The sequence below is a fragment of the Sylvia atricapilla genome, chromosome 5 (assembly GCF_009819655.1).
Source record: "Sylvia atricapilla isolate bSylAtr1 chromosome 5, bSylAtr1.pri, whole genome shotgun sequence".
Lineage (NCBI taxonomy): Eukaryota > Metazoa > Chordata > Aves > Passeriformes > Sylviidae > Sylvia > Sylvia atricapilla.
Window position 1 is genome coordinate 44,501,684 of NC_089144.1, and position 27,551 is coordinate 44,529,234.

Consider the following 27,551-nt stretch of genomic DNA (forward strand, 5'->3'; position numbering starts at 1 on the left):
GGTTTTAGGGTGTCCAGGACTGAGAAGTAAGAACATGGGTACCCCCAAAGGGAGGGGCAGGACCCTCATAACTTCATTTCATTCAGAGTAGTTAACACTGTCCTCCTGCTCTTCATTTGAAAAAGAAATAAGATTAAAATAAGGAAAATCACTCCAAGCTGGCACTCACAGAAGGTAACAGAAGGTCAGACCTTAACCTCAACAGGTGACAAGTGGTTTACATTTGAAAACATCCCAACAGATTACAACTTACAAAATACTGCAACAGTGAGGAATAGTTTCAGAAGATAAAAAGATACCTGTTTATCTTCTTGAGGATCAGTCTCCCCTTTGCTGGAATCAGAATTTGTGTCATCATCTTCATCAGAACTGTTCATGATATCTTCTTCATCTGACTGAAGATCTCCCATTACCACGTTGGGATGATCATGGTGTTCTTCTAAGGACCTAATATTAAAATATATACATCATACTTCATTTATGTAAAGAGCTTTCTGTTTCACCCCACAGTAAATTATCTACTTGGTATCAGAGATGCCGAAAACAGTAGTGGGTAGTCTGAAGATTACAACAGTTGGAGGCTTTTCCACAGTGGACTCAACTCTGCAACATTTTATTTATGCTAGTATTGATACAATGCTCACTGACAGCAAGGAAAAGCCACAGTACTTTTGGAGTACTTATACTATTCATGTCCATCAGAGTTTGCCTAACAGTGTCTGACAAACCCTTACTGCTATGCACATGTATAGAGCAACATTTGTATTGTGTACCAGGAGAGAAAGATCATAGCCATTTTGCTATCCTCTATCTCACAGCAGCAGATCTTGTTCCAGAGTACTCACACCAGAGCTTTCTGTGTGAAATTCTAGATGCATGTCTACATAAAGGCCTGTTTCTCAATGCATATGCTAAACAACTGCATCAGTGACGGCAATATCACAACCATTCTGTCCAACCATTCTTAAAAGCAGGAAAGCAGAATCTTTTGCAAGTAAGAAGACCCATCCCCCAGAAACAAACACCTTTTGGATAGCTGTCAAAGCTATAAAACATAACCTTGTTCTGCTGCTATACAATCATTATAGAGGTCTCTTTTTATTAACTTCAGCTGTATTTGCAATACAGGAATTGCATGAGACAGGCACACAATCTCCTTCCTCTAACTAGCCTTGACAACTTCAGACGAGATTTAAGAAACGCAATTCTAGAAGAAAATAACAAAGGTGGTAGAGAAAGATAGATAGGAAAACTGATTAGAGAAAATAGCCTTAAGTATTTGAAAGGTTACATGGAAACACAGCAAATTCCTGGGCTCCTACTTTTAATCCTTAAAAATATCTAATACTTTTCAACTACATTAAAGCTATCTAAAAATTACATAATCTGTGTTCAAGGTCTGCAAAAAGATGCTGGGATGCCACAGATTTATTTTGACATGAGCCAAAACTGATTACCTATCCTGCAAAACAAAAAAGCAAATCCAGGAACCCTTGTCCACCAGCTGCTCCAGCCAGCAGAGATCTCACTGGGCTTACCAACACCTAATTTTGCAACAACTACCAGGGCTACACACTTCTCCATATACTGGTCCCTCTGCCTCCCAAGGCAAAGAATAGTTACAACTGGTTTTTCTCCTTGCTTTGAATCAGAGAAAAGCAGGGATTGAGGGCAACTATTCAGACTTGCCATCTCTATCTGTGATAGCTACCAGAAAGAAAACTTGTCATCATGGCTCCCATGGAAGGTGTCTGCCAGCAATCTGAAAGCAGAAGTATTCCTCAGGGCTTGGGTTCAGTATTGGGACTGGTGCTGTTAAACAGGTTTGTCAGTGACATGGACAGTGGGACTGAGGGCACCCTCAAGCAAGAGTGCTCAGCAGGTCAAGGAAGAGGATTCTGCTACAGCAATAAACAGAAGTGTTTATTACTCAGTGCTCAAGATAGAGTTAAAAACAAACAAACCAATACAAGAATGCTGATCACAAACAGAAATATATTTGGAGGTAACGCTTAGCTGGCCTTTGGACAGATCTTCATCAACCATGAAGACACATAGAAGATTAAAATAACTTGGTTCTATTCTGACAACACAGGAAGGACTTGGGAAACTCCCAAGCAGTTACTGTCTCCCAGAACCAAACTGGGGGGGTGGAGGTGGAAGGAAGGCGACTGTAAGGTCATCACCAAGTTCAACAAGGTCCTGAGCCAAGACTGCAGCACCCAGGGCGCAGGGAGACACCCCTTTATTTGGGCTTGGAAATTATCAGCTTCATGCAGGAAGACAGCAGCCACCAGAGAGATGAGTGGTGCTGACAACAGCATATGGTGTATGCCAGGGACAGTTCCCATACAGTCCCCAGGAGTTTCAGGACGGCAAAAAAGCAGCTTTTTACTGGAGCTTTCTGTGAAGTCGTGCTAGCAGGAAACTTAGATTTCTACAGTTATTCATTAACTTCAGCAATTCAGAAAACTCCTTGTCTAGTTCATATAAGTCACAGTCAGCTGAGAATATTTATTTGAGTAGACGCCACCTCATACTCTTTTATAATGACAAACATCTTTACTACATCAGTAACATGAGGTAGATATATGCCCCAGCTTTAGTCAAAACCTGCAATAGGAATTACTGCTGCTCCTTCCTTTACTAAATTACTCAGCTTTACTACATCTGTCACTGAATCTATCTCTGATCAAGGGTATTTTTTCCCCCACTGCAAAATATATTAAGTGCTTTATCTCTGACTGCACTGGAATACGCTTTTTAGTCCATTATTCATTAATGTCCATTTTTTTTACTAGACATTTTATTGCCCTTTTTCCTAGCCTTAATATTTGTTTTAATTGCTGTTTTAATTTCCTTTAACTGAGATTCCTTCTCATGAAGAAAACATTGTTTTCACATCTGTGACATCACTGTTCTTTTGCCTCAGCATATTCTACTGGATGCCCACTCGAGGCTTTGCTGTCATTTTCCATTTAAACTTTTCAGGGCAGCTGTGCCAAAACTTAGAAAGTTTAGAAAATCCACCCTTTTGGAAGTGAAAAACAGGAATACTTCCAGGTGAAGCTGTATTTTACTTGCACAAACACAATCCCCTCACCACTGAAGGATGAAGAATAAACTAGCTGGCTGGTGTTGTGTGGATCATTTTCTAAGTGTAAGATTAATCAGCTTATCTAATAGAAAGTTTCAGTTTAACAAAACAAAACCAAAAACAAACAAACAAAAAACCAAAAAAACCAACCAAACAAACCACAACACCAAAAAACCTCAAATACTTTAAAATTTTAATAATTAACTTGTAATAATTTAGGATGTATAGTAAGTTGTCTACTGTATAAGGGTTTCTTCTTCCCATAAATCACAATGTTTAAGCAATAAGCTCCTTTCCTGGCCTTTGTGGTGTTTATGCACCTACTATTCCCGTAAAGGAAGCTATGACAGCTGAGAAACCCATGTATAAAATCCCACATAGAGTATCTACTCCACTTTTATCCTGTATTTGCTCAGTTCACAGCTCTCCAGTTCTTCCACATGATACACCTTGTTGAGGGATTTTTAGTGGTATTTTTAATATGTCCCCCCTTCTTTTCTTTGCTTTTTAAAGAAAAAACACATTGCATGATTATGTGATTAACAACTAAGAGTCAGTTCACACTCAGCCATTTTCCAGAATCAAAGAAGCCATCAGTTCAGGGGTAGGATGCAATACTGGAGCCGGGGTACATGCCTTCCTGGCAGCATCTGCAGTTGTGTCCTCTTCTTCATAGAAAATGAGGACAGAGTTTGTTTGTGTTTATCAAGCACTTGCTGAAGAACACGCAATTCTGCTCACACATTACAACTTAACCTTACAAGATAAATGCTACGCCTTTTCTGGTGAAACAGAAAGCAGATTTGTATTCACTGATTACTCTCTTCTGTACTTTTACCTCTGAAGTCATCTATAACATAAGCGTATGTATGGCTCTCCTAAAGTTATCTCTGGATAAAGTGAAATTCCTTGCACTTTAACTGTCTTTGGAAACAGTAGTAAAGCTTTAAATAAACAGAGTAGTTTCTAACACATATGAATCCCCCTTTTCCAAAATACCACAAGCATGCACTAAGGCTTATTTTAAGTGGCTCTTCTGATAGGTATTTTGGGGATACTGTGAACTGTCTCTATCTTGTTCCCTCCTCATCACGATTCTTTGTCCTACCAACAGAAACTTCTGCGTTATCAGTCATGTGAAACACCAGCCCTGCCAACTCACTGTGCTGTGCACTGAGTAAGAACATCTTGCCATATCTCGTGAGCAAGTTATCTAAATATAGATGTGGGACTTTTTTATTTGACACAAAATGAAGGAATCATTAGTTTGCCTTGGAATGAGCAGCTTATGGGATGATATGTTGTGCTGTATTTTCCTATTGCAATAGTAAAATACTAATGAAATAAAACATGCTTGTTCTAGCAAGACAAACTGTCAATACTTAAAAATTGCCATCAGACTATTACCACTGGAAATCAGCATAAAAACCACCTATTGTCTTCAAGAGATGACCAAGACTAGTTCAGACTTGAAACTGTCTTATTACAGAAGTTTCAAATACACCTGTGGCTTCACTTTCAGACACTGTTGATTTGGACTCTGCATAGGGCACTATAGCCTGAAGTCACAATTAACATTTTAGTTTCCAACTCCTGTAGAAGGCAAATAGTATTTTAAGGTTGACTGAAATCATTCAGAGAGATTCTCTGCCATGGAATGCTCCAACATTAAGCACTTTACAGTATATTGGAATGACTTCAAGTGTTAGCATCACCATAACTACTAAAAACCAAGTTTCCACAGCTCTAAAGTATTTGCTAAAATAGATTCATCCACGCTACTGCTTTACACACATTTCCTTGTGATCTTCATTATTTTTAGATCTTTTTCCTACTTTCAGCAAGTAATAAAAATATGTAGGAATGCTGAATGAACAGAGCCTTGCACACAACACTCTGCCAAACTCTTCATTTCTCATCCTTTTGTTGTTTTAAAAGGAATCTCTGGTATACTCTGCTTTATCCTTCTGTCTCTTCCTCCAGTGTTTTATTGCGTGTTTTTTTGTGGGTGTTTATGTTTGTTTATTTTTAAAGCAAGCTTTCAACATGCAAGCAAAATTACACAAACTGAAGTTCCTGCTCAACTAAAAAAATACACACAAGAACTTTAGAGAGCAACAAAACACGCCCTAATATTTCATCTCAGATCCTTTTCATATCATTACAGCATTTCACACTCTTTTCACAGCTGCTTGAACCTCATTTCCCCAATGAGCAAGCAACTATTATTAGTGCTTATCCATTTTCAGTTTTTAACATCACCATTCCCTGCAATCAATTTTAGTAATTAAGGCATATTCAGCTGCTGGTTTTTAAAGACCTAAAAGCACACTGGTTTTTTGTGAAGGCAGTGGCTGATAACATTGTTATTTTTTTCATAGCCCCTCATACTCCCAATAGCTGTACGCATACCTCACTAACTGATTCCCTCCATGAACCCTAGTTGTACACTTCTGGGAAAATGTAATGGTAAAAGAAACAAAATGTTCTATGAAATCTTTTCTGTTTGGTCCTATCTAAATTCAGAATATTTTCAAGGAAGGACTGTAAAAACAGAACTCCAATTAATATCACAAAACAATTTAGGAAGTAATTCCTTGATTTTGGTGCTCAAACAACAGAAGATGCTCCTGGGAGGTCAAAGCAAAAGTGAAATGAATGCTTGGTTAATAACCTTTTGTTTTGTTTAGTGAATTTCTTCTGGTTTTATTTAATGCTTCTTTTTAAAGACAGCACAGTGTCTTTATTATTTAATTACTGCAGGTTTTTGAAAAAACAAAAAAACAAACAAAAAACCGTTTTAGAAAGCAAGCATACTTGGCAAAGCACTAAGATAATAAAGGATGCCAACCAAGATCACGAGTAAGCTCCTCTGGAAGGTTTAAGGAAGTACATAGAGAATAGTGATCAGCAAGATTAGTAAAGGCATCAATTACTGCACTTTTGGTTGAGTTACATTTTTCTGCAATACCTTCCCTCCACAACCAACCTGAAGAAATCAACACCAGCACATTTCCTGTCACAAACCAGTCTAGAAAGCATAAAGATGAACTTCCTATCACTCTAGATGCACCTGGAGCTTAACTGGAGCTTAATATTCACCCCTCTTTTGAACTTGAGATTGTCTGAACAACAGTGGCTGTTTACCATTAGAGCTAAAAATATCCCATCCCTTGCTGTTGTCTTCATGTTTCCCCTGCTTTTCATTTCTCCTTTAGGCATACTGGACCATGAAGCAGCAGCAAATGAAGATGAAATTCAACCCAGGCCAGGGGGATTACTTCCCTGAATTACTTCTACAGCATCAGTCACCTCTCTGGTTTAATGACAGACTCACAGATGACAAAAGCTGAAGCTGAGATCCCATCTCTCTTCTCTAGGTGTAGTGGACAGTGTGAGAAAGGCTGGTGATGCTGCTGTGTCTCTCGCAGTGCTGATGTGGCTGCCAGCACTGGAGACTGGTTGCCTTATTGCAGCCAAGATGCTTGGGCTTCAACTTCTCTGCCAAAAATGGTGCCTTTTCACAGCAAGAGAGCAAGATAGCAAGGTGCCCTCTCAAATATGATTTTACACAATAGCACTAACATTATGCCATTTGTTCTTCTGCAGTTAGAAGTCAATGATATTAATACATTCTTAATATTATTACGACTAATAACAAGAAAAAAAGCAACCAGATATGAATTTTTATTGGTGTGATCCCAAGGAACATGAGAATTGATTTTGATTTTCTTTTTCTTTATATCTTTTAACACTACCTAAAACAGATCATGCCTGTGAGATTCATTAGTTCCTTCTGCAAGCGATCCTTCCACAGGTGGCGTGGCGAGGAATAAAACAGATCTCTACAATGGTCTTTGAAATAAAAAGCACCACAAAACAAGGGGCAAACAAACTAAGCCAACGAATCCATGACTATCTGGATTTAGAACAGTTTAGAACTGTTGTGCTATATTCTCTCCAGGCTGGTTAGGGAATTTTAAGGATTCAATTACAAATATAAACACTCCTCAAGAATCACAGCTAGAGAACAGAAATTGCTTGCATCCAACTGAGCAACTACAACTGAAAATATTTTGTGCACTCCAGGTTCCTTTTATCAAATTTCAATTTTAAGACTTCAAGAATTGAAACAGAATTATTTTAAATAATATCATATGTACAGCATGCACTCATTAGTGTCCACTTTTTAATCAAAAGCCAGGACCCTTGGTGACAGAAATACACTATCAAAAGAAAATCTCAATACAATCCATTGAAATGGATTTTCATTCAGAGCCACTTGCACTTTGAAAGCTGTCAGCTGCCTCCTGGGCAATGAGTTGGCTGCTGAGAGAAGCCATCTGGGAATGCCAGGAGTTTGCTCTTGCCAGGAGAAACACCAAGAACTACCCTCTTTGTTGCAGTCCTTACCTCTGGCACTCACTGGTTACACCTGGTACTTTTGGGCAAGGAGGATATCACAAACACTGTGAGAGCTGCCACCACATTTAGTCTGTTAGATCATGCCAGTGGCAGCTCCTTCTATACCTGGCTGAACATGTTGCAAACTTCTGCACCTGACTTGCTTGAACCAAGTTATCCCAGCATTTGCAGCCAGCAGCATTCAGTTTCAGTATTTGTTATCCTCAGGTGAAGACAACACATACTACTTTCCTCAAGGAGATGCAAGAAAAACACAGCTGACTCACATCCTAAGTTAAAAAAAAAAAAAAAAAAAAAAAAAAAGGCACATTTGTTATATGTGCTTCACATTAAAAAAAAGTTACAAAATTTATGAAGCAATCTTTTCTCTCAGTCACCCTACTTCAGGCACACAATGATCAATACAGTCATTACCATATTTCCATGGCACAATCTTAAAAAGCACAGTTTAAAAAAAAATGCAAACAGATCTCAAATTATCTCCTTATTTAGCTGTGATTTGCAAACATGAGCTCCTGAGGCCACAGGCACCCAAGGATGGCTCACCACAGGCAGCCTCTCTTGCTCACCGAAGTCATCTTCAGTGAGACCGTTTGTTGACAATTCTTCATTTCCTTGGAAAGTTCAACATAAACACACATGCATGCTTCAGATGTTTCTACACTCACCACAGCAAAGCCACATTAAAAAAGAAAAGGATAAGAAAGAGAGAGGTCTCAGTTCAAAAGTCTGCAAGAAAACTGGTGCCCACAGTGGGACAGCTCAGCTCCTGAACACCATGGCACAGCTGACATCGTGACAAGCAGGACAGACACTCAGATTGACAAATAATCATGAATACTAACCAAGATCACAACTGGGTTTCTACGGAATGTTCAAGAAAATATATAACAAGATTCGTGGTCAGCAAGATTAGTAAAGGCATCAATTACTGCACTTTTTGGATGAGTTATATTTTGCTGCAATGCCTTCTCTTCACAACCAGCCTAAAGAAGTCATCACCAGCATGTCTGTTTACAAGCCAGTCTAGAAAGGATAAAGATGAATTCCATATGACTCTAGATACACCTGGAGCCTAACCCATCCTAAATCCAGGACTGTCGCCTGAACTTCAGATTCTCTGAACAACAGTGACTGTCTACCATTAGAGCTAAAAAATCCCCTCCCTCAACGTCCTCTCCATGTCCCCTTGCTTTTTCCATTATCCGTTGGGCATATTGGACCATGAAGCAAAAAATGAGAGTGAAATGCAGTCTAGGCCAGGAGAGTCTTACTTATCTTACCCAACTCAGCAAAGGTGCCAAAATAAGATGATGCCAATGTAGTAGAATATGATCCAGGAGGGTACAGCGGGACAGTCTCGAGTACTGGTACTGGAAAGTGAAATACTGTGGCACAACCTAGGGATTTAAACCCTTGGCTGGAAGCCTGTAAAGGGAAAGAGGTTCCTGCATTGGTGCTTTCTGTCACCACCGAAAGTTGTGAGTGATTACCTGTCTCCCTGGGTAGGTAAAGAGAATTTACAGTCATGAGCATGCTTTGCAGCATGACTTTAGAACACACAGTTTAAAAAACGTGTGAACAGGTCTCAAATTATCTCCTTACAGAGATTTACAGCAGAATTTAGAGCTTTTTGCCTTCCCCTATCATTAATTCTTATTTCACAGAGAGAGCTGCAGTACTCATGGGCACGACCTTTGGGAGAGGCTCCTGGCAAAAACAATAGAAAAAAGGACCAGAAAAATACGGCACCCCTTCACAATCAGGACCTCTTATTCTAAATTCTCTCAATTCACAAAACAGACCCTAGTGGGATGAAGTAGATTGAGAAAGGACAGCAGGATCAGAAGAAAAACAACACTGTTTTCCAGTCACACAAAAAAACGAGAAACCACAACAGAACTTGAGCACACACTAAATAGACTTCTGGAAAACTATAATATAATTGTGACAAAAAACGTCAAAACACATATATCAAATAGGAAAGAGATAGCTCAGACCAAGTGAGAACAAACTATTAATACTCATCTCAAATAAAATTGACTGTAACCTGCCAGAGCTACCATGACATTTCAATGCATAGCTACTGCTCACTATAATCAGAGTCAATGCAAGGCCCTACCCAGTGTCTTCTGTATTGACTCAGCATTAGTTTTATGATTTTTGCATGACTATTCCTGAATCAGGACTCCAATATCTCTCTTCAAACAGTTGCTCATTCACTTTAAAAATAACACATATCCTTTTGCACTCAGGGGTTTTTTACATACCAGATACTGAGTAGATGACAAAAGAAAGTTGAGTAACAGATTACTCAAAAGGTAGTGACCTAGATCTGAAATAAAAATGGAGTGGCTTAGTTCCTAAACACACAACTCTCTTCATGCATGAGAGCTGATGCAGCTTCCTGGGCAGTATGTCAGAAAAGAGAGGATGAAATAGTTTGGTCAAGAGCAACAGACTAAGAGTAAAGAATAACTGAGCTGCTCGCAAGATAAGACTTGTGCTATCTCTTCCTCTAATCTTTTGCACAAATTAGAAGAAGAATGGGATTCGGACACTCTTTATAAACTTTTCAGCTCATCTAAAAATCTGCCCACCTCCACAAACACCACTGGGAAAAAAGCAACAAGAAAACCAAGTGAACTCAGAGCAGTTGAAATCACTGAGCCACAAGGCTCAGGTTGTAGCTTTCAAAATGGTAGGTTTGGTCAAAACTACCTTTTTTTACCATTTATATGCACCTTAAAGATTTCTTTAATCTTCTGCTTGAATAGAAGAGTTTTCCATAAGCACAAAGATATTTTAAAGAAAAAATAAATCTTGTATAAATCTTATGTTTCCAAATGAAACTCATTGGATTCTAGCACATAAAATAAAACCAGCATTTCTTTACCTAAATTTTGCTAGTGCACTGAAGCTGCACATTTTCATAAATCTAGTCATTAAAACATCTTTAACTAGGTCAAATAGTAACGCTGGGCAAACATGACATATTAATATCCCTGCTGGCATTTAAATAAAAATCTAAGTTTAAATTTTGATCACTTTTTTTACACATTTTTTTTGTGCAACCCAAAAATGTTACTGTTTTACACGTACTATTACATTAGAATGCAGTTGGAATATCACTGTGCCACAGAGCTCCACAAGCACATTTCCTGAGCTGATGCTGAAAATAACCCACAGGAAAAAGCTGCTGTTGAGCATATAAATGGGTCTTTCATCAATTCTCATATCACATTTGACTCTCCACTCTGCATCTGATGTATTCTCTAGAGCTACATTTTGCTAATTTATATCATGGTTGGCAAAGGGAGACAGAGCACACACACGTTGGAGGCGGGGAAGAAAGGCCAACATCGGTGACAAATATGCAGCGTTAACTTAGCTTCCTCCGCCTTTAAGAAAAGGAAATACATATGAAGAATCCTCAAATCAGGAAAAACACAACCGTGGAACAAAAGAGGAAATAAAAAGATAAAGCACTGCAGATTAATTCACGAAAGTGCGCGACACTCGAGTTCCTGTCACCCACGAGCGGGGGTGAGGAAGGAGCCTGTGGGACACAGCAGCTCCATGCGCGGCTTTGCTTCCTTCGGGCTCCCCCACGGCACATGGAGCCAGCGCACCGGGCTCAGGGCAGCGCCGCCGGAAGGACAAGGACATCCTCGTATTGTACCGGGCCAGCAACGGCAACACAAGTTGGGACATTCTTCATATCGGTGGTGAGCATTTCTTCAGTGGGAAACAAAGGATAGCACAGTTTACCCTCAAAATGGCTCTTTTAATGCATAAGGATTGCATGTGCATCAAGGTTAACACCATGTAATTTTCTAGACTGCACAAGACTGTTACCAAAGTACCCACCAAATCTTTTGGAGACCAGATGAGGATTTACCCCGCAGCTGAGCACTGCTCACAGCAGCACCTGCCTCATCACCACTGCCACCATCTTACTGCCTCTTGTACTTATAAACACACCCAGCCCTAACTATATAAAAAAACATCAAGAATTGAAACCACATCTGTTTTCATGTAGCACTTGTAAAACCACCTGATAACTTTCAAGACTTTCATTATCGCACCTCCAACTCTGCCAGAAGTTTCCCTGGCTGTGCCAGCCTTCTTCACCCACCTCCTTCTTTTACTAAAACCAAGAAGGAGCCCTTGAAAAGAGGGATCAAAAAATAGCAAAGAAAAAAAATCTTTTTCATAACCATCCTGGGGATCTTCAAAATTATTTGCATGTCATAAGACATGTTAAATCTTTTCATGACTGGATTGTACACCAGAATAACAGTATTGGAAAAATGTAGTTCTCCAACTTCTTTCTCTCAAGATGGAGATAATCAGACCTCAGAATTTCTCCCACTGTCAAAACAGATTAAATCAGTACATCTCAACACATATTTGCATGAGAATGTGTCAAGATTCTAAGAAAGTTCCTATTTATTCTGATTTTAAAAGATCTTAAAAACAGGGAGAGGCATCAGGGGAGAATATCAGTATAGTTCCACCAGTTTGCTTTAGAAGATTTGAGTACTTTTCCAGAGTGCCTATTTTCTTCTTACAGTATAAGCATTTTATTTCAGGTTGTATAGACTAAACTATAAAGCTGTATAACTGAAAGACACTCCAATGCTAAGTAAAACTTCTCTTACTGGAAAAGCAGACCATGAAGACATTGACTCACATAAAGTTTTTTGGAAAGAAAGAGAACCCAAAACAGTCCATATGCTCTCCTGAGTAAAAAAAATTAACTGCAAGTCTTCCATGTTAGTTTCCCATACCCTAGTGTACAAAATAATTAACTTGACACTACAAAAAAGAGGAATTCCAGATCCCAGGTTCCCAGTGCCTGCACCCTCCTTGAAGTCCTTATGTCAAACATCAGTATTCCCAAATAGCTGTACTACTACCACTTCTCACCAACATTTCCATGCCTCCCTGATTTGACTCTGATTAGACACGCCTAGCAATCACAGGATTTGTTTCTTCATAATCTGTAAGAGCCAAAAGTGACAAGTCAGCAAAACAGCTTATTCCTTATATCTGATAGGCAAGAATTGCTTTGTCCATTCCTGTCCATTCCCAGCTCTGGGCAGGGACTGCCAGAGAGGCTCTGCAGTCAGCCTTGCGGGGGACTGGGAGCAGAGCCCTCTGACTCATTCCCTACTGACAAGAGCTCAGAGCTGCCAGAGGTCTCCCTGCTGCACCAGAATGAGAAAAGGAGGGAAAGGAAAAGAAAGGCAGGCTCAAGGAAGCACAATGCAAAAAGAAAGCCAATGATAACACATGACCAAGGATAATAAAGCCTGATAGAAAACCTAAACAGCTTATTATCAAAGCTATTTCATTAAAACCTGATGGACAATTGCAGAGAAAGAATTTTATGTACAACGAAGGGTGGCAAAAGCCAGCTAGACAGAGAGGGGGGGATTGGAAGACAAGGCAAAACTGCAAAGCTGATGCAGAAGGAGGAAGTGACCTTCAGATCAGAAAATAATCTTTGAGAAACAGATGAAATAATAAAAAAACCCCACCTACATACTTGGCCTCTACTTATCAGGAAGTTGTATTCTTCCAAAAAAATCAATAAAAAGAAGATATGGGTATAACACGTCCAATACCTAAAATGTATTTTGTGCATCCAAATCTCAGCATAAGGGTTTGAACTTGCAGTATTCCAAAAGCTATTTAGATCTTGCAGTTTTTATTAATTTAGTGTTTCTGAATGGGAATTTCACAATTGCAAAAGAAAACCCAAAAAATATGCAAAAAACCCCCACAAAACACACAAAAAAACCCCTACCACAACATCAAAGAGGAATATGTATCAAAGCAAAGTGCTTAACCAGGCAGATTTCAATATGAAACTCAATATTCCACGAAGATTTTCATAGACACTTAATTGACCCCTGGGGACTCAGTCTCCAGAGCAGAATTTAGTACAGAAAACTAAACTTGTATGTTGCACTGATATGCTCATTTCTGGAAAACCAATGGATTATTCTAAATCAGCAGGTGGAGGTAAAATACCAAGCAATATTTGATTAAACCAACACTGAAATCATAAAGGACTGTTGTTACACGGTATTCCCCCCTCCCCAGGCCTTTCCAAAGAAAAATCCTAGCTGGAAACACAATGACACAGTCATAAATAAATTAGTAGTCATGAACATTTGCAACATCTTCAAGCAACACTGTCAAAAGTAGCCAGTAAATACAGTCTGCTATTCCCAGAAGGCTGAAGGAGTACACTCACTCAACCTAACACACAACTGTCTTGCCTACAAAAATGTAATACTAAAAGGATGGCAAAACCATCCAAAAATGTTAAAGTTTTTTATTTTCTGCAGCATGAGATGTTCCAAGGCACATTCATTGCTCCTTTGCATCTTTCATTCACTAGACAAATGTACACTCAATGTTATTTTCAGATCTAAGGAAGATTTTGCTGTCCTCCTCAGAATAAAGGTTTGACACTAAAAATAGGATAATTAATGCATAAATATTTCTCTTTCATTTAGACTTTTGAAAAGAATGGTTACTTTGAAACAATCATTACAACTACTGGTTTCTGACAACACTAAATGAATTGTGGTACCAGCATGGCTGACTTTTCATCTCACTTTTCAGGCCTGAACCATCATTTTCTCAAAAAAACCCCCAAACCCCAAAAGAAACAACAAACAAAACCCCAAACAAAAACAAACAAAGAAATAAACAAACCAAAACCCCAAACATAACCCCCCCACAAAACCCAGAGAGCTGCATTTCCTGTTGTTATCTGACTGGAAAATTGTATTTTCAACTTCTTTTACACTTAACAGCATATTTTCTATCTCACAGCATCTAGTCTTCACTCACTTTGTTTACAGAGTCCTCATAAAAACACATTCATCTAAATTAGCCATTTTAAATTGGCAGTCAAACAGGTAGGCTAGACCAAAATAAACAATCCTAAAACATCATTTCGAAAGACTTCTTTTTTGTATAGTGGAAACAAAACATAGACTATTCTCTCTGCTCCCAAGCTATTGACATTACTTACTTTATTGAGAATATTCCCCTGAACTACTTAACAAAACCCAAACCCATTCTGACTCCCATCTGCAGCACCTGTTCCACCTCAGTGGTTCATACACTGGATCAGGACCCTGACTCTCTCCCTTTCAAAGCCAAGCCTTCTCTTTTCAGTAGAAAGGAGGCTGACATCAAATATCTCAGAAATGAAGTCTTGACAACTGATACCTACTATCAATTACCCAGGCCTGCCATTTGTATTTAATTCCCTGTGGGAAGGCTCAAGCAAACAAAACATAGCTGAATTAAATGCAACATACGAAGTTCAGATAAAAGTGTCAAAAGCTATTACCATTTTCCATTAAAGCATGCTGGTTTCACCAGATAGGATTGTGAGGAAATTCCTCTGTAACCACCAAAGCATTGAGCAAAACATTATTAAAATTTTATTTCTTCCTCCGGAAAGAAATGTAGCATGAGTAAAGACACCATTGAACTCTTCTGGTAATGGCAAGACTGGCATTCAGACCTAATATACTGAATGCGCTATTATGACTACAAGTGTCAGCAATTGGTCTGAATTTCTCAGAAGAACAATCTCATTTGTACATTAGCTTTAACTATAATATGATTTGCTTTGAGATCCCCATTAGCAGTGCATTACAGGAGTCTGTGTGCCACAATCTATGAAAAAGAGCTGAGTGCGTGTTCTGACGGGCTGGAGAAAATGCAAGAGGCAATTATTTCAATAACAACAGCAGCACTGTTTCTCTAACTGGTTTTATAATACAGCCTGGCCCAGGAAATGATAAAAAGCTCTTACAGAACTATGCAGAAAGGGTAAGACAACATTGATAAGGAAGCTTCAAAGGATTTGAGATAATACTGGATGGGAAAACTGGAGAAGCTGCCTGCCTGGCCTTGTCTGGGCGAGGACCCTTACACCTCCCAAGCAGAGCCAAAACGAATATTCATCCCTGCTCTCCCAGCAGCACTGATCCAAGTCAAGAGACTACTGTACTGTTGCATCCCCCCCCCTTTTTTTTTCTAGGGAATTCTTTATTCTCTGAAGTCTATTGAAGTGACGATATGCATTACTTGTTTCATAAGGTAGTTTCCAACTATTTCATTCAATTTAAAATAAACACATAAATGGCTCTAGTTCTGGTTTTCTATGTGTGCTTTTTAAAGAAAAACAACACAAATCCAGCTGTGCCAAGGACATCCAACTTAGGGAGCAGCTTGAGGTGCAGATGTGCAAGAGAGACCATTTAAACCCTTATATCACCATCAGTACTGGCGAAGATTTGTGTGGAGATGGAATAACAATAAATCTCACATATGTAGCCAAATAATAAAACTAGAGAATTTCAGTTCAGGAGCAACTGCAATCTCACATCTACCATGCTTCATACAGCAAGACTGTCCTCTTCCTAAAGCAGACAGATATTCAGCTGTATTTAGAACGAAACAACACCAACCAAAATGAGTCATATAAATACATGAGATGCATCCTTATTCAAGTTTGGTCTCACCCTTCTTAGGTACACCAAATTGAGGGAATACCAAGAGAGCGTGGTCAAAATCCACGAAAGATGCTCAAAGATTAGACTTGTGCAAAAAGCATGCACTTTGTCAGGAACTTAAAGTATACCAAAGACAAAACTAAGAAACACCCTGATGTAAACTGCTGTAAGCTATAAATATACTCAACAACCACTTGAATAAATGTACCAGTACCTAGCCCATAACTAGAAATCCTACTTTCCATGATGATTTCATGCTTTCCAACCAACAGACCCATGTTGATAATGTTAGCTATAAACCAATTAACATAGGATGCCCCTTAAAATATTTGTCTCTTCCTATGTAAGAGAACACAGATTCTTTGGAGCATGTGTTTGCTATACACACATACAAAAAAGAAACAAAGCTTAACTCTCAGTGAAAAAGGAAGTTAAATGTGACTATCTAGAAGCTAAGTAATTTATTCTTGTTATGCATATGTTCTCAATAGCGTGAAGAAGTTGGCTGGGGACTTTGAAATATACAGGTTGTACATTTTATTCAAATCCTTATTGCTGGTTTGAGAAATCTTTAGGATCTATCCGTAAGACAAAGTGATCAGCTGAAGTAAAGAAATTGCATTATATCATACTGGGACAAAGCAAAGCTTTACCTGTTACCACACTGACAGACACACTGATGCTGTTTAGGGAGAGCACATGAGTCTGGCCACTCTCTGTGGCCCATTTCTCTTCTCAGCATCCATCACAGCAATACAAATATTAAAAGATCTATTCCTGCCTATTCCATTTAGCAACCATTTTGGACATAGAATCACAGAATAATTATGGTTGGAAAATACCTCAAAGATCATTCAGTCCAACTGTTAAACCAGCACTGCCATGTTCATCACTAAACCATGTTCACAGGTGCCACAGGCAGACATTTCTTGAACAATTCCAGGGATAGTGATTTCACCACTTCCCTCAGTAGCCTATTCCAATCCCTGACTTCCAATCCTTTCAGTGAATAAATTTTTTCTAGGGGCTAGAAAACACTAAAACTATCTAAACCTCCCTGGGGCAAATGTAGGCTGTTTCCACATATCAGCAGATTCAAGAAGGGATTGGACAGGTTCATAGATATTATCTATCTGTACCACCTCCTGAGCTAAAGAAACACAGCAGCAACCTGCAGAGTTACCAAACCCCATCACACTAATATTCTATGAGTCACACAGAAATTGTGCACCACTACCATCTTGGCTGGGAGCACGGGCAGATACAGAAGACTCACTGTATTTAGAGAAAGGCAGTAGCTTGTTATACCCGAAAAAGCTTCCCAGACCTGATGAAGAATTTGCATAACCAAAAGCTTGTCTGCTTTTCCCAGCTCTATCAACTGATCTAAAAATATATTCATTCCCCCTACAAACCTAGCAGCTATGCACTCTGGATAGTTATTCCACTTCATCGTGAGACTGGTAAGGTTCATTCCTCCCCATGAAGTATTCTTGGTTACAAATACATGACTGTATCTGTTTTGCTTTAATTAAACCTGGAAAAGGTTCCCAAATTTTGAGGAATATATGAGGAATAATGAGCTTGCTTTTCCTCTTGACTCACTGCCAAGTGCAAGCAGTTTTCGAAACAACAAAAGCCTACAGAAAGATATACAGAAACAACTGTCCTGCTGACATTTAACGAAAGAGGTACAGCCTCTCAAGTTATCATTTAAGCATATTTACAACCAACAGAGTTACAAATGCAGCTTTTTAACTTCTCTTTCTTTTTGTTTTACCTGTCAAGTCTCCAACGCCTACTTGTAGCTTCACAAGGCTCCTCAACTTCATAGAAGTCAGTGCTCTGGTCTTCCATGCTGCTGGAGTTCTGCCATTCAGAACAGAGATTTCTCCTAGCACCCATAGCAAAAGGCAAGTTCTCATACTCAGGTATTTCCTCATAGTGACGCACATTCTCGTACTCTGGATCACAAATGCTGGTTACAGAACTCAAAGGTATTTGGGACAAATTCTCTCCCCAAAATCCATGTCTTTCTAAAGACTCCAGCCTTTGGTTATTTCGCATCTCAGGCTGACTTCTGTTTCTCTGCCTCTTCTTCTGTAATGCCAGACTATTTATTTCTACGGAATGCACCTTGGCAGATTTAGCTTTCCTTTCACTGCCTACAGACCCTATATTCCTGTTGTTATTTCCATACCCATCCCCACTGGAAAGGTTGGCAATAGCATTCTCCACTGACTGGCTGCCTTTAGACAGAAATTTTTGGAAGTCACTTTTCTTTAAGCAAACCGACAGTTTCATGTTGAGAAGCTTTTTCAAGCTATTTTTCTTGTGATGGTCTTTGCAGGGCTTGTCTGTCCTGTCCATGTCCACGGCAGAGAGAGACTTGGCCCTAGGCTTCGTCACAACAGTCAAGTGGCTGAAGCTGGTAGCAGTTTTTAATGATTCAGAATTTCCTGAAAACGGAAGAATAGGATGAGGTAACTTCCAGACGGGTTTTTCAGAAGAACGTTTGGGTATGTCACAGGATGAAAGTGCATCCTGCTCCTTGGCTCGTGGATGTGTGAAATGAGATCCTTCTAGAAGGCTGTTTGATTTGTCCTCACTGGAAGTGTAAGAACTTTTGTCCACAAGCTCTGCTGATGCAGCTTTTTTCAGCAGGCCAGCAGCTGGAAGGCCATGCCTCTGTGGTTTCTTAGGAATAACTTTTGGGGAACTCTCAGCCTTTGTTTTAACCTCCTTATTTTCCAAGTTTTGTGGGGAAACACGAAGGCTGTTGGAAGCAGATGAGTGCTGACTGCTTGCCAATTTGAGCTGCTTTGGCAAACTCATGGACAGGGTATCACACCTGACAAAGTCAGTCCTTTTGTCCACGCCATCTGGCATACCGGTGTCATCTGTTACCTCATCCATAGAATTATGGTCTGCATTTAAAGAAGATTCAGCATGTCTCAACAAATCAGGACTTCTGTGTGAAAACTGAGGCAAAAGGTTTTGTGAAGCTGAGTCTTTCACAGCAGGCTCCTTTTCCTGAGGCATTTTTTCTGCATTGCTTTGAGTTACCTCACATTTTTCAGGATGAAACACTTCTGCATTATTGTTATAACAAACACTTTGACCAAGGACATTAATTCTTGCTGGCTTTTTTAAGCTTTGGTCCACAACACCGTAAGAATCTTTCTCAGAAATAGATGGTTCCCTTGTTCCTTCTCCTGTGCTGTCTATGCCATCCTGACGGACTAGACATGCAGCACGTGGCTTTCTTGGCCTAGGGACAGGAAGCACTTTGGAGCTCAGGACTGAAGATGTTTCAGGGGAGGTTTTATTGGCATCTGCTTTCATCCCTACTTCACCCGAAAACATCCTATTGCTACTTAAATCTTCATTCTCTCGAGTTTCCTTGTCCAATGGGGAAGAACAACTGTGATTATTTTCAGTCAAACTAGGACAAATTTCAGATACCTGAAACTCATCAGCATTTTGCTGTTTCCCTTTAGCTACCTCAGAAGATGACGAAGATTGTACGAGTTCCATAAACTCTATTTTAACGTCATTCTTGGAACCGCTGCCATCTCCTTTGTCAAATTTGTCTGCATACCTGTGCCTTACAGGACTGCTGTTAGGAAATACACCATGAGTTAGGACATCCTTAAGTTTCTCTTCCAAAATGCTGGCTTTCAAAACCACCTGACTTCTACTTCCCAATTTTTCATCGTGACTATCCCCCAGAGATAGTGCATTTCCTTCACCAAGCTTGATGCTCTCTAAGGTGTCAAAGTGCTCAAGAATGATCTGAGTTTTACAGGTGTTCTCGCCATTTCCAAGTTTATGAAGGCATTCAAATTTGCAAGGTGACACAGGTAGAATATATGCTGTGTTTCTGGTACTCCCTTCTGAGGTTTCATTTTTATAGTTCAAATGGTCTAGAGTCTGAGAAGAATTTTCCCTGTGCTCCTCAAAGCTTTTTGTGCTTTTTCGTGTAGACGATGGAAGTTTAACTTCCGGGATGGAGGAGCTCTTGAGAACCTTTGGTTTTGGTGCAATTGCTGGCTTGGTTTTCTTTGCTGCTTGTATCCCAGAAGAAAGTACAATATCAGGCTTCGGTGCAACAGGTGGAGGCGCTGCCTTGTGTCCTAGGACAAATTTTGGTTTTGGGGCCACTGGTGGCTTCTTAATTTCTAGGAAGGATGGAGAACAAAGACTTTAGTAACCATTGCCCACAGAACAACTTCACCTAGAATGCAGTAGTATTAAAAGGTTTGTAACATTAAACTTGTGAACTACAAGATCTCAATTCGCATATGGATACATTTTTCTTCTAAAAGCATGCCTTCCTTCCCTACCATCACTTCTTTACTAGTTGCCTTTGTTTTAATAAGCACATTGTGCCACATAAGTGGCAGGGAAGTTTTCAAAGTCTTTTCATAAACAGTTTAACATAATATTAGTACATGTACTCCCTCAGATGCTAAAGTCTGATGCCAAGAAACGCAGAGCAGATTGGCCTGGTTTTGCAGTTTTAAATGTAATACCATTTTAAAATGTTGCAAGTATGTTAAGTGCCACACATATAATAAGTCACTAAGACAACAGGACAGCCACAATAGGGACCAGGGTAGTTCAACCCCTTCCTCTACCACCCTGAGAAATGTGGAACCTAAAATTCCTCATTCCCTTCCTCTCCAAACAATACTGAGAGGAATTACTGTACCAGTTGCAAAACCGGCATGTCACTACCAACAGTTCAGTTAGGCTGTGGTAGGAAGTTAATGCAGCAACTTGTAGCAAGGCAGTACCTTTCTACTGTAAAACACTATTTCTGTGCCTCATACAAAACTACTCTTCCCAACATGTCTGACCTAGGAACAGTCACCACTATTATGATTTATGACCCATTTGGCACAAGAAGACGACAAACCCCAGAGAGAGTGTACAGCACTCAGGAAAAGGAGCTCATGAGGAACTTTGAGATTGTGGAGTTTTGATCCTGTTGTCTGAGTGGTTTTGGGGTTTTTTTGTTTGCTTGTTTTGTGGTTGCTTTTTTTAAAAGTATGTCTGAAACATCTGAATATGTCAGGAGATTATTTATGACCAATTCATTTCCATATGCTGGAATATTTTCAGATTTCTAAGTGCTTTGAGTGTTTTTTGGTATGTGCAAATTTATAAAGTAAACAAGTTTCTCACTGTTTATGTATTACCTCTGTATTTACCTCCTTTGTTTTGATCAATATTTTGGTATACTTTCAGTAAATCATATACATGTTAAGTAACACCCTCAAGAAAACACATTAGTTAATGTTTCACATGCAAATAGATGGGTAGGCCATTGATTTATTACTCCCTTTGAAATGTGGGTTTGGTGTTTGGTTGTGTTTTACCACCATTATTACTATAGATATGCACACTATCTTAATCTCTAGCCTAGAAATGCAAGAATGAAGTTCTTTGTTTAAAGTTTACCTTGTTTTGTGGGGATTTGTTTGTTTGAAGGAAATCTAGATGGGTTTAAAAAAAAAAAAAAAAAAAAGTGCCAGATGCCCTCAGTTGCAACTGTTTCCTAAACAGCAAGCCACTGCTCTAAGCAGAGAGCCAGAAACAGTAAAGCCATGTTTTTCTAGGACACAAATCACTAAATGGTATACCCGGACTGTTTCTACCTACACTCAGAATGGTTGCCCTTGCTGCCATTATATTAGTGAAGAGAGAAAACTCTGATGGCAGAATCTCGGATGTCTCTGATGGCAGAGACCGTTTTCAAGAAATTTTGCAAGAGGGAATCCAGAATTTCTTTCCAAAGGTACAGCAGCTCCTTATAGCCCCTGAAAATAGTGGCCCAACTTACTGCCAAGGCTATCCCACCTTCTGCATCCCATCTAAAGGCAGGTTTCCCACACAGAGATGAATCAACAATTTGCTAGGGAAAAAAAAAAACCCAACCTCTTTAGGTGGATAACTACTGATCTAGAACAGCAGAAGAGAGCTGTTCACTCACTTTCAGACAAGTCAACTATTTATTCAATTGGAATATGAAGTGATGGCAATAAAGGAGTTTGTATTCCACAGTAAAAAAACAAAGAAAGGATGCCCAATTTGTCGCAGAGCACAACACAGTAATAGACCTGTGCCATGTTCAGTAATATTTACTAAGTTATTCAAGTTCCCTGGAAACAGGAGAGAGACAGGCTGCTTTGGAACCCTTCCTGATGCCCAGGTGAGAGAAACAGATTGAAAAAGACACAGGAGATTAAACACTGTCTAGGTAAGCAATACCCTGTGGATTATTTTTCCCACGCACAAACTGAAGTCCATAAACCTTGGAAGTTTGTCTCACTACAGTGAGAGTGTCTAATATTTTGGATACCACCAAACTAGATTACTCTCCAAGGTTTTTAACTAGTATTTATTAGAGAGCACACTCAGAAGTTATGACATCACACCATTACCTGAATATAAACTATCAACTCACCCCATGGTTTTATTAAAACTAAACCATAAAAATGTAAAGAAAAGAAAAGCAAATAGATAAGTTGTTTTTAAGCCAGTGAGGGAAACCTGAATAATGAACAGAGAAAACATGACTTCTGATAGTAAGTGCAATTCAATGTGATTTCTGAAGCCTACTAGAATTTTTCAAATTACTTCAATGTTAAAAAGCATTGAGACAGACAGAAGAGACCAGCAAATTGTGTGGGATAATAAAGACACCACTGTCTGCTTTAAACTGATTGCACATTACATCTAGAGTAGATATGGGTCAATGTATTAACAGGCACATTATAGTCTCGGTATCAATACAGATCTGTAGTCAACCCTCCATCAGAAAGGAATGTGATGAAGAGCCCTTTCAAACATAAATGTGATGTGAGAGCAAAGACTCCAAGAAGGGAATGCATACCAGTAGTTTTCCTCAACAAAATATCTTTAAGTTCCTAAAGAATACAAGCAATGAACTAAGAAAAAATATTACAGCAGCTGATAAGTATGGTAGATTTACATTAGAAATCAAGAATAAAAGTTCAGTTGCTTATAAACTAATTCAATTCACTGTTGGATGAAAAACACAGTTCTACTCAACAGTGCTCTAAAAGGGACAATTTCCCATCCAAAATAAAAAGAAAACTAAGTAGGAGGCAACTGTTATATATAAAGGTGTAAGGAATGACTGGAAGTCATATGAGAATGACTTTTTAAATGACAAGCATAAGCAAGGTGAAAACCAATAAACATAATCAAGGAAATGTTACAGAGCAAATGCATGGGGTAGTTAGTTGTTTGGAGAGTGGGATTTTTCCTGGTGCCATATGGCACTAACTACTCACCAAAGGACAGAGATGGTTGGTTATGCTTAGGAGCATAAAAATTGAAGAGAATTTGGAAATCATTGCACGTAATTATTTTATGAGAGCTCCATGCAGGTCTGAAGCTAAGCAGTGAATAATCTGATAAGTATAAAAGATGAAAGGAGTTGAAAATATTTCTGTTTATAGCACCTGCTGTGCCATGACTGCGACAAGGAATGTCACCTTCCGGCAATCTCAGAAATAACTACAGAATCATCCAAGGTCTAAAAATTATGCTTCAAATCCCAAAGAAGCTCATCCTGGTTAATTTAAAAACTAAGTTGGTAATAGAATATATACTTATGCACATGTAAAAGGTTTGTGATAACAGGTGGTTCTCGACTCACAAAAAACACCCCAAAACCAAAGCCAAAAAACCACCTAACCCTTGATGAGATTCCTTAGCTGACCACTGAGGTTTGACAAGTTCAAACTAGAAACAAAGCTGTAAAATTCTTATGAAACCTAAAGGACAATTAACTGCAGAAACATCTCACCTAGTGCTGTGGGGGAGCCACAAGCCCTTACAGGCAACTTAAACTCAGTTTCTGACACATGTAGAATTTTCAGAGGAAACTTTGGACTAGACATTGGATTCTCTAGCCTGTCTTACTCAGGAAATTAGAGAATCACTATGATTTTCCCCACTCCCACCTCCAACCTAAACCCATTTCTCAAAGAGAATCCCTGCATCCAGGCATTCCAGTAATAAATGCAAATCTAAGAGTAGAAATATAAAATTTTATTTACATAAACAGATTAAATGTATAGGATCCAGAGAAACTGTCAGAGACATCCTCCAACCTCTTTGACTATGCAAAAGAAGAAATCCATAAATAAAGTGACTAGCAATGCTGCCATCACCAACAGGAAATCTGTTGCTCACGTAGGAACAGCCAACACCATGCTCAGTGCTGAAGGAAAAAAAAGGTGCTTAAAAATACCAACACCTAGCCCTCTCAGAAAAAGTGGACTTTCAAGGGCATTATGTTGCTAAAATAAACTGCCATTAGCACCACCTATGCAGATCAATGCACATGCTCTTTGTCTGACTTCAGGTCACAGCACAGAAAACAGACATTTCTCTCTCTGGTGAATTAGGTCGTTCAGCATGCTGAGGGAAAACCAAGACCTGTTCCCGTCCTGCTGATCTCCTCTGTGACCAACACTTGTTATTGCTTGACTGCTAAGTGCTCCTGTTCTTCCTTTGATTTGCTTCAGAGGATGAGAACATCCTGAAGCAACTTCTACTCTCAATCCTTTGACCCTAAAGTGCTGCCCATTTCTGTTCTTCAGTTGATAGAATCTGACAACTGAGGACCTCACTTAAAAACACTTGTGTGTCTTCTCCCATGCACTACCATGAGAACGAACAGAAAAGCCAGTAAGATATTGCAATCTTAAGCATTATTATTACACAGCTTTAAATCTTTTTACTTTTTTTACTTCTTGTTCTCTTCCCTTGAACTCTTCCTGACATAAGAACAAGGAGAACAATGATATATGAAGGTGAACTGAGGCAAAAAAATCGAATAGCACTACCCCTTCTGTAATAAACCCCACTGTTGCTAAAGAAATGTTTTTCCCAGTTAATTTTTATGCTAATGCCTTTTGAGATCATGTTTACAACTTCCACATTTAGGAACAACAAAAGAACAGGAACAAGTCATGTTGACTTGCATCTGTCCACGAAAGGGGACAAATGGCTCTACTGTCAAGCTGACATAACCTGATATTCCTTTCCTTACAATGCTTTACATGAACAGAGGCTCCTCTCCCAGTATTCAGGATGTCCTATGGGACTATCTCAGGTCACTCAACAGCTACCCTGGGCAGGATACTGCAATGTACCCTAAAGCAATGTCCTGGATGAAGCACGAAACAGTAGGAAGAAAGTAAAACATTAAATCAGTGTGGCATCAGATTTTGACAGCAGCTCAGTCTAAAATTAAGATAAGGGTACACAATCAAATTACTACGGGGTTAGCAAAGGTGTGAATTTAACAAATCTGCTGTTTTATAGAAGCTCATCATATACATACTCTTATCTCACTACACAATATATATGGCAGTTTATCCCTTTTCACCTCTAAGGTTACATATATTTCACATACTACTTCACAAATCTATTTCACACAGTAGGAACAGAAAAGGGCTTCAAACAGTTACCACGCAGGAGCTGGCCTAGAGCAAACATATGCATTGGCTTTCTTGTGGCACCTTGTTTACATATGCACATAGTATTCTCAGATACAGCAAATCACATCCTTAGGCCATATATGAAAATAATGTGATGCCCAGAGGGATCTTACCAAGAGATCAATGTGCTGGTTTTTTTCTCACATGAAGGAAGAGCTTGCTCCAACAGCCAATTTGCTGATCCTGAGCCTATTTCTGGCATAAAACAGTACAATTCACAGTCTCGAAGCAAGAAAGCCGATCTGGCTTTTAAAGAACATGTAGGGAGAAAGATAATTACTGCTATATTTGGGATACGCTGAGAAATTATTGCATTGGCACTCAATACACTGCAGAGAGAAACAGATAAAGTATTTTAAAACTCCTGTTCTCCAGCAACCAAAATTTTAAAGACTCATTACCTGGCTCTTCAGGTCAATTACTTTGCTTTCAGTTACAAAAAGAAAGTTTCATTAGGTAAATACCCCAAAAAAGTATTGTGAGATCATTAATTTATTTCCTGCAAATGTTTATTTATTTTCTCATTATGGAGAGGCTCTGATTTTTTCAGGTGCCACAATGCTCAAAAGAAACAAAAAAAGGAATGAGTCATAACATCCCGGAAGATAACACACGTAGTTTTAAAGTACAAGGGAAAACTGTGGTTTCCAAGTCACTAGTTTTAGAAAACATTCTAATTAAACTGCAAAAGGAAAACATCGATTTCAAAATCTTAGGTTGCTCACTGACTTATTGAAATGAAACAGGAAAGTTAGGGATAACTTCAGAGTAAGGGCAAGAGATGAATAAACAACCTTTTAAGATCACATGCAGAGACAGAGCTGAGTAACTCTAATGAGACTTGACACATTTGAGGGTTAAAGGGACATTAAGCCCTGCAGGCCTCATTTTTTTTCAATCCTTGAAAGCAATGAAGTTTGATTGGAAAAGTCATGTTGATTTTGTTTATTGTGTTCCCACTATGTTTTTTCCATTTGAACTACATTTCTGACATTAAAATACATTTTTCTCATTGTTATTGTCAAATACAATTTCAAGCCTAAGTTACACATTCTGCCCACATTAAATAAGCTCTATAGATTCACATATAAGGACTGTTTCTTCAGCAAGAAATAATAAATGTCAAACTCACAACTCCGAGCTTTTGTTTTTTCCTTTTAAAGGCAAAGTACATACTTGAAGCCAGCATAATACTTTCAGGCAGAACATGAGGAAAGGGACATTCACTGGCATCATATACATTGTGTGCATATATAAATATATCTTGTGCAGTGCATGAGAAAGCAATGGCATGAGTACAGCTGTAAGGGAAGATGGAAACCAACAACAGGTTGATCACTACAATAAGATAATCTTAAAATTATATAGAAGTATTTTTAAAAAGTGCTACAGTTCTTTACTTCCAACAATTCCAGACTTACATATACATTTTAAAACATGTAAGTGACAGCTGTGGCCAAACTCCATCACAGAATTATGTTCATCTCTGGACTGAGACATAACTGAAATAATTTTACAGAGGAAACAGAAAAGATATGCAGCAAGACATTGAATATGTACTGCATTATTTAGAAAGGCAGAAGGTAAGGTGGAGCGAGGTTCAGGCTGGGTTATCAATCTCAGACCTTTTGTAAACTTCTGTCCTCGGGGAGAATCCATGTTTGGCATTTCTCCCCATACCACAGTCCCCTCAAACAGCGCAGTATTTCTCTTAGAGAAAGCCCTGCATATCAAGCATACACCTGCAAATGCTACTTAAAAAATATTAAAGCAATGCAGATGATGGTGTACCATTTTGCTTTGTCCTAAAGGTACAATAAAGAAAACACAAGAGAGGAGCTTTGGCCCTCCAAGCCAAACTGAAGGAAAGATTTCTAGCATTTCCAGTTCCACCTGAAGCCTTCACAGACAATAACATTTTTACTGAAA

General features: G+C 39.0%; 1 protein-coding gene across 2 annotated transcripts in view; it reads right to left on the minus strand.

Annotated features, from left to right (window-relative positions):
• FGD6 (FYVE, RhoGEF and PH domain containing 6) overlaps positions 1 to 27,551 on the minus strand; it is a 73,495-nt gene that overhangs the window by 43,752 nt on the left and 2,192 nt on the right. For both annotated transcript variants that reach the window (XM_066319309.1, XM_066319308.1), the window contains exons 2-3: positions 17,858 to 20,258; positions 300 to 447 (exon numbers count right to left, since the gene is read on the minus strand). In XM_066319309.1, coding sequence (XP_066175406.1) covers positions 300 to 447; positions 17,858 to 20,258 — 2,549 coding nt within the window. The remainder of the gene's footprint in view (positions 1 to 299; positions 448 to 17,857; positions 20,259 to 27,551) is intronic.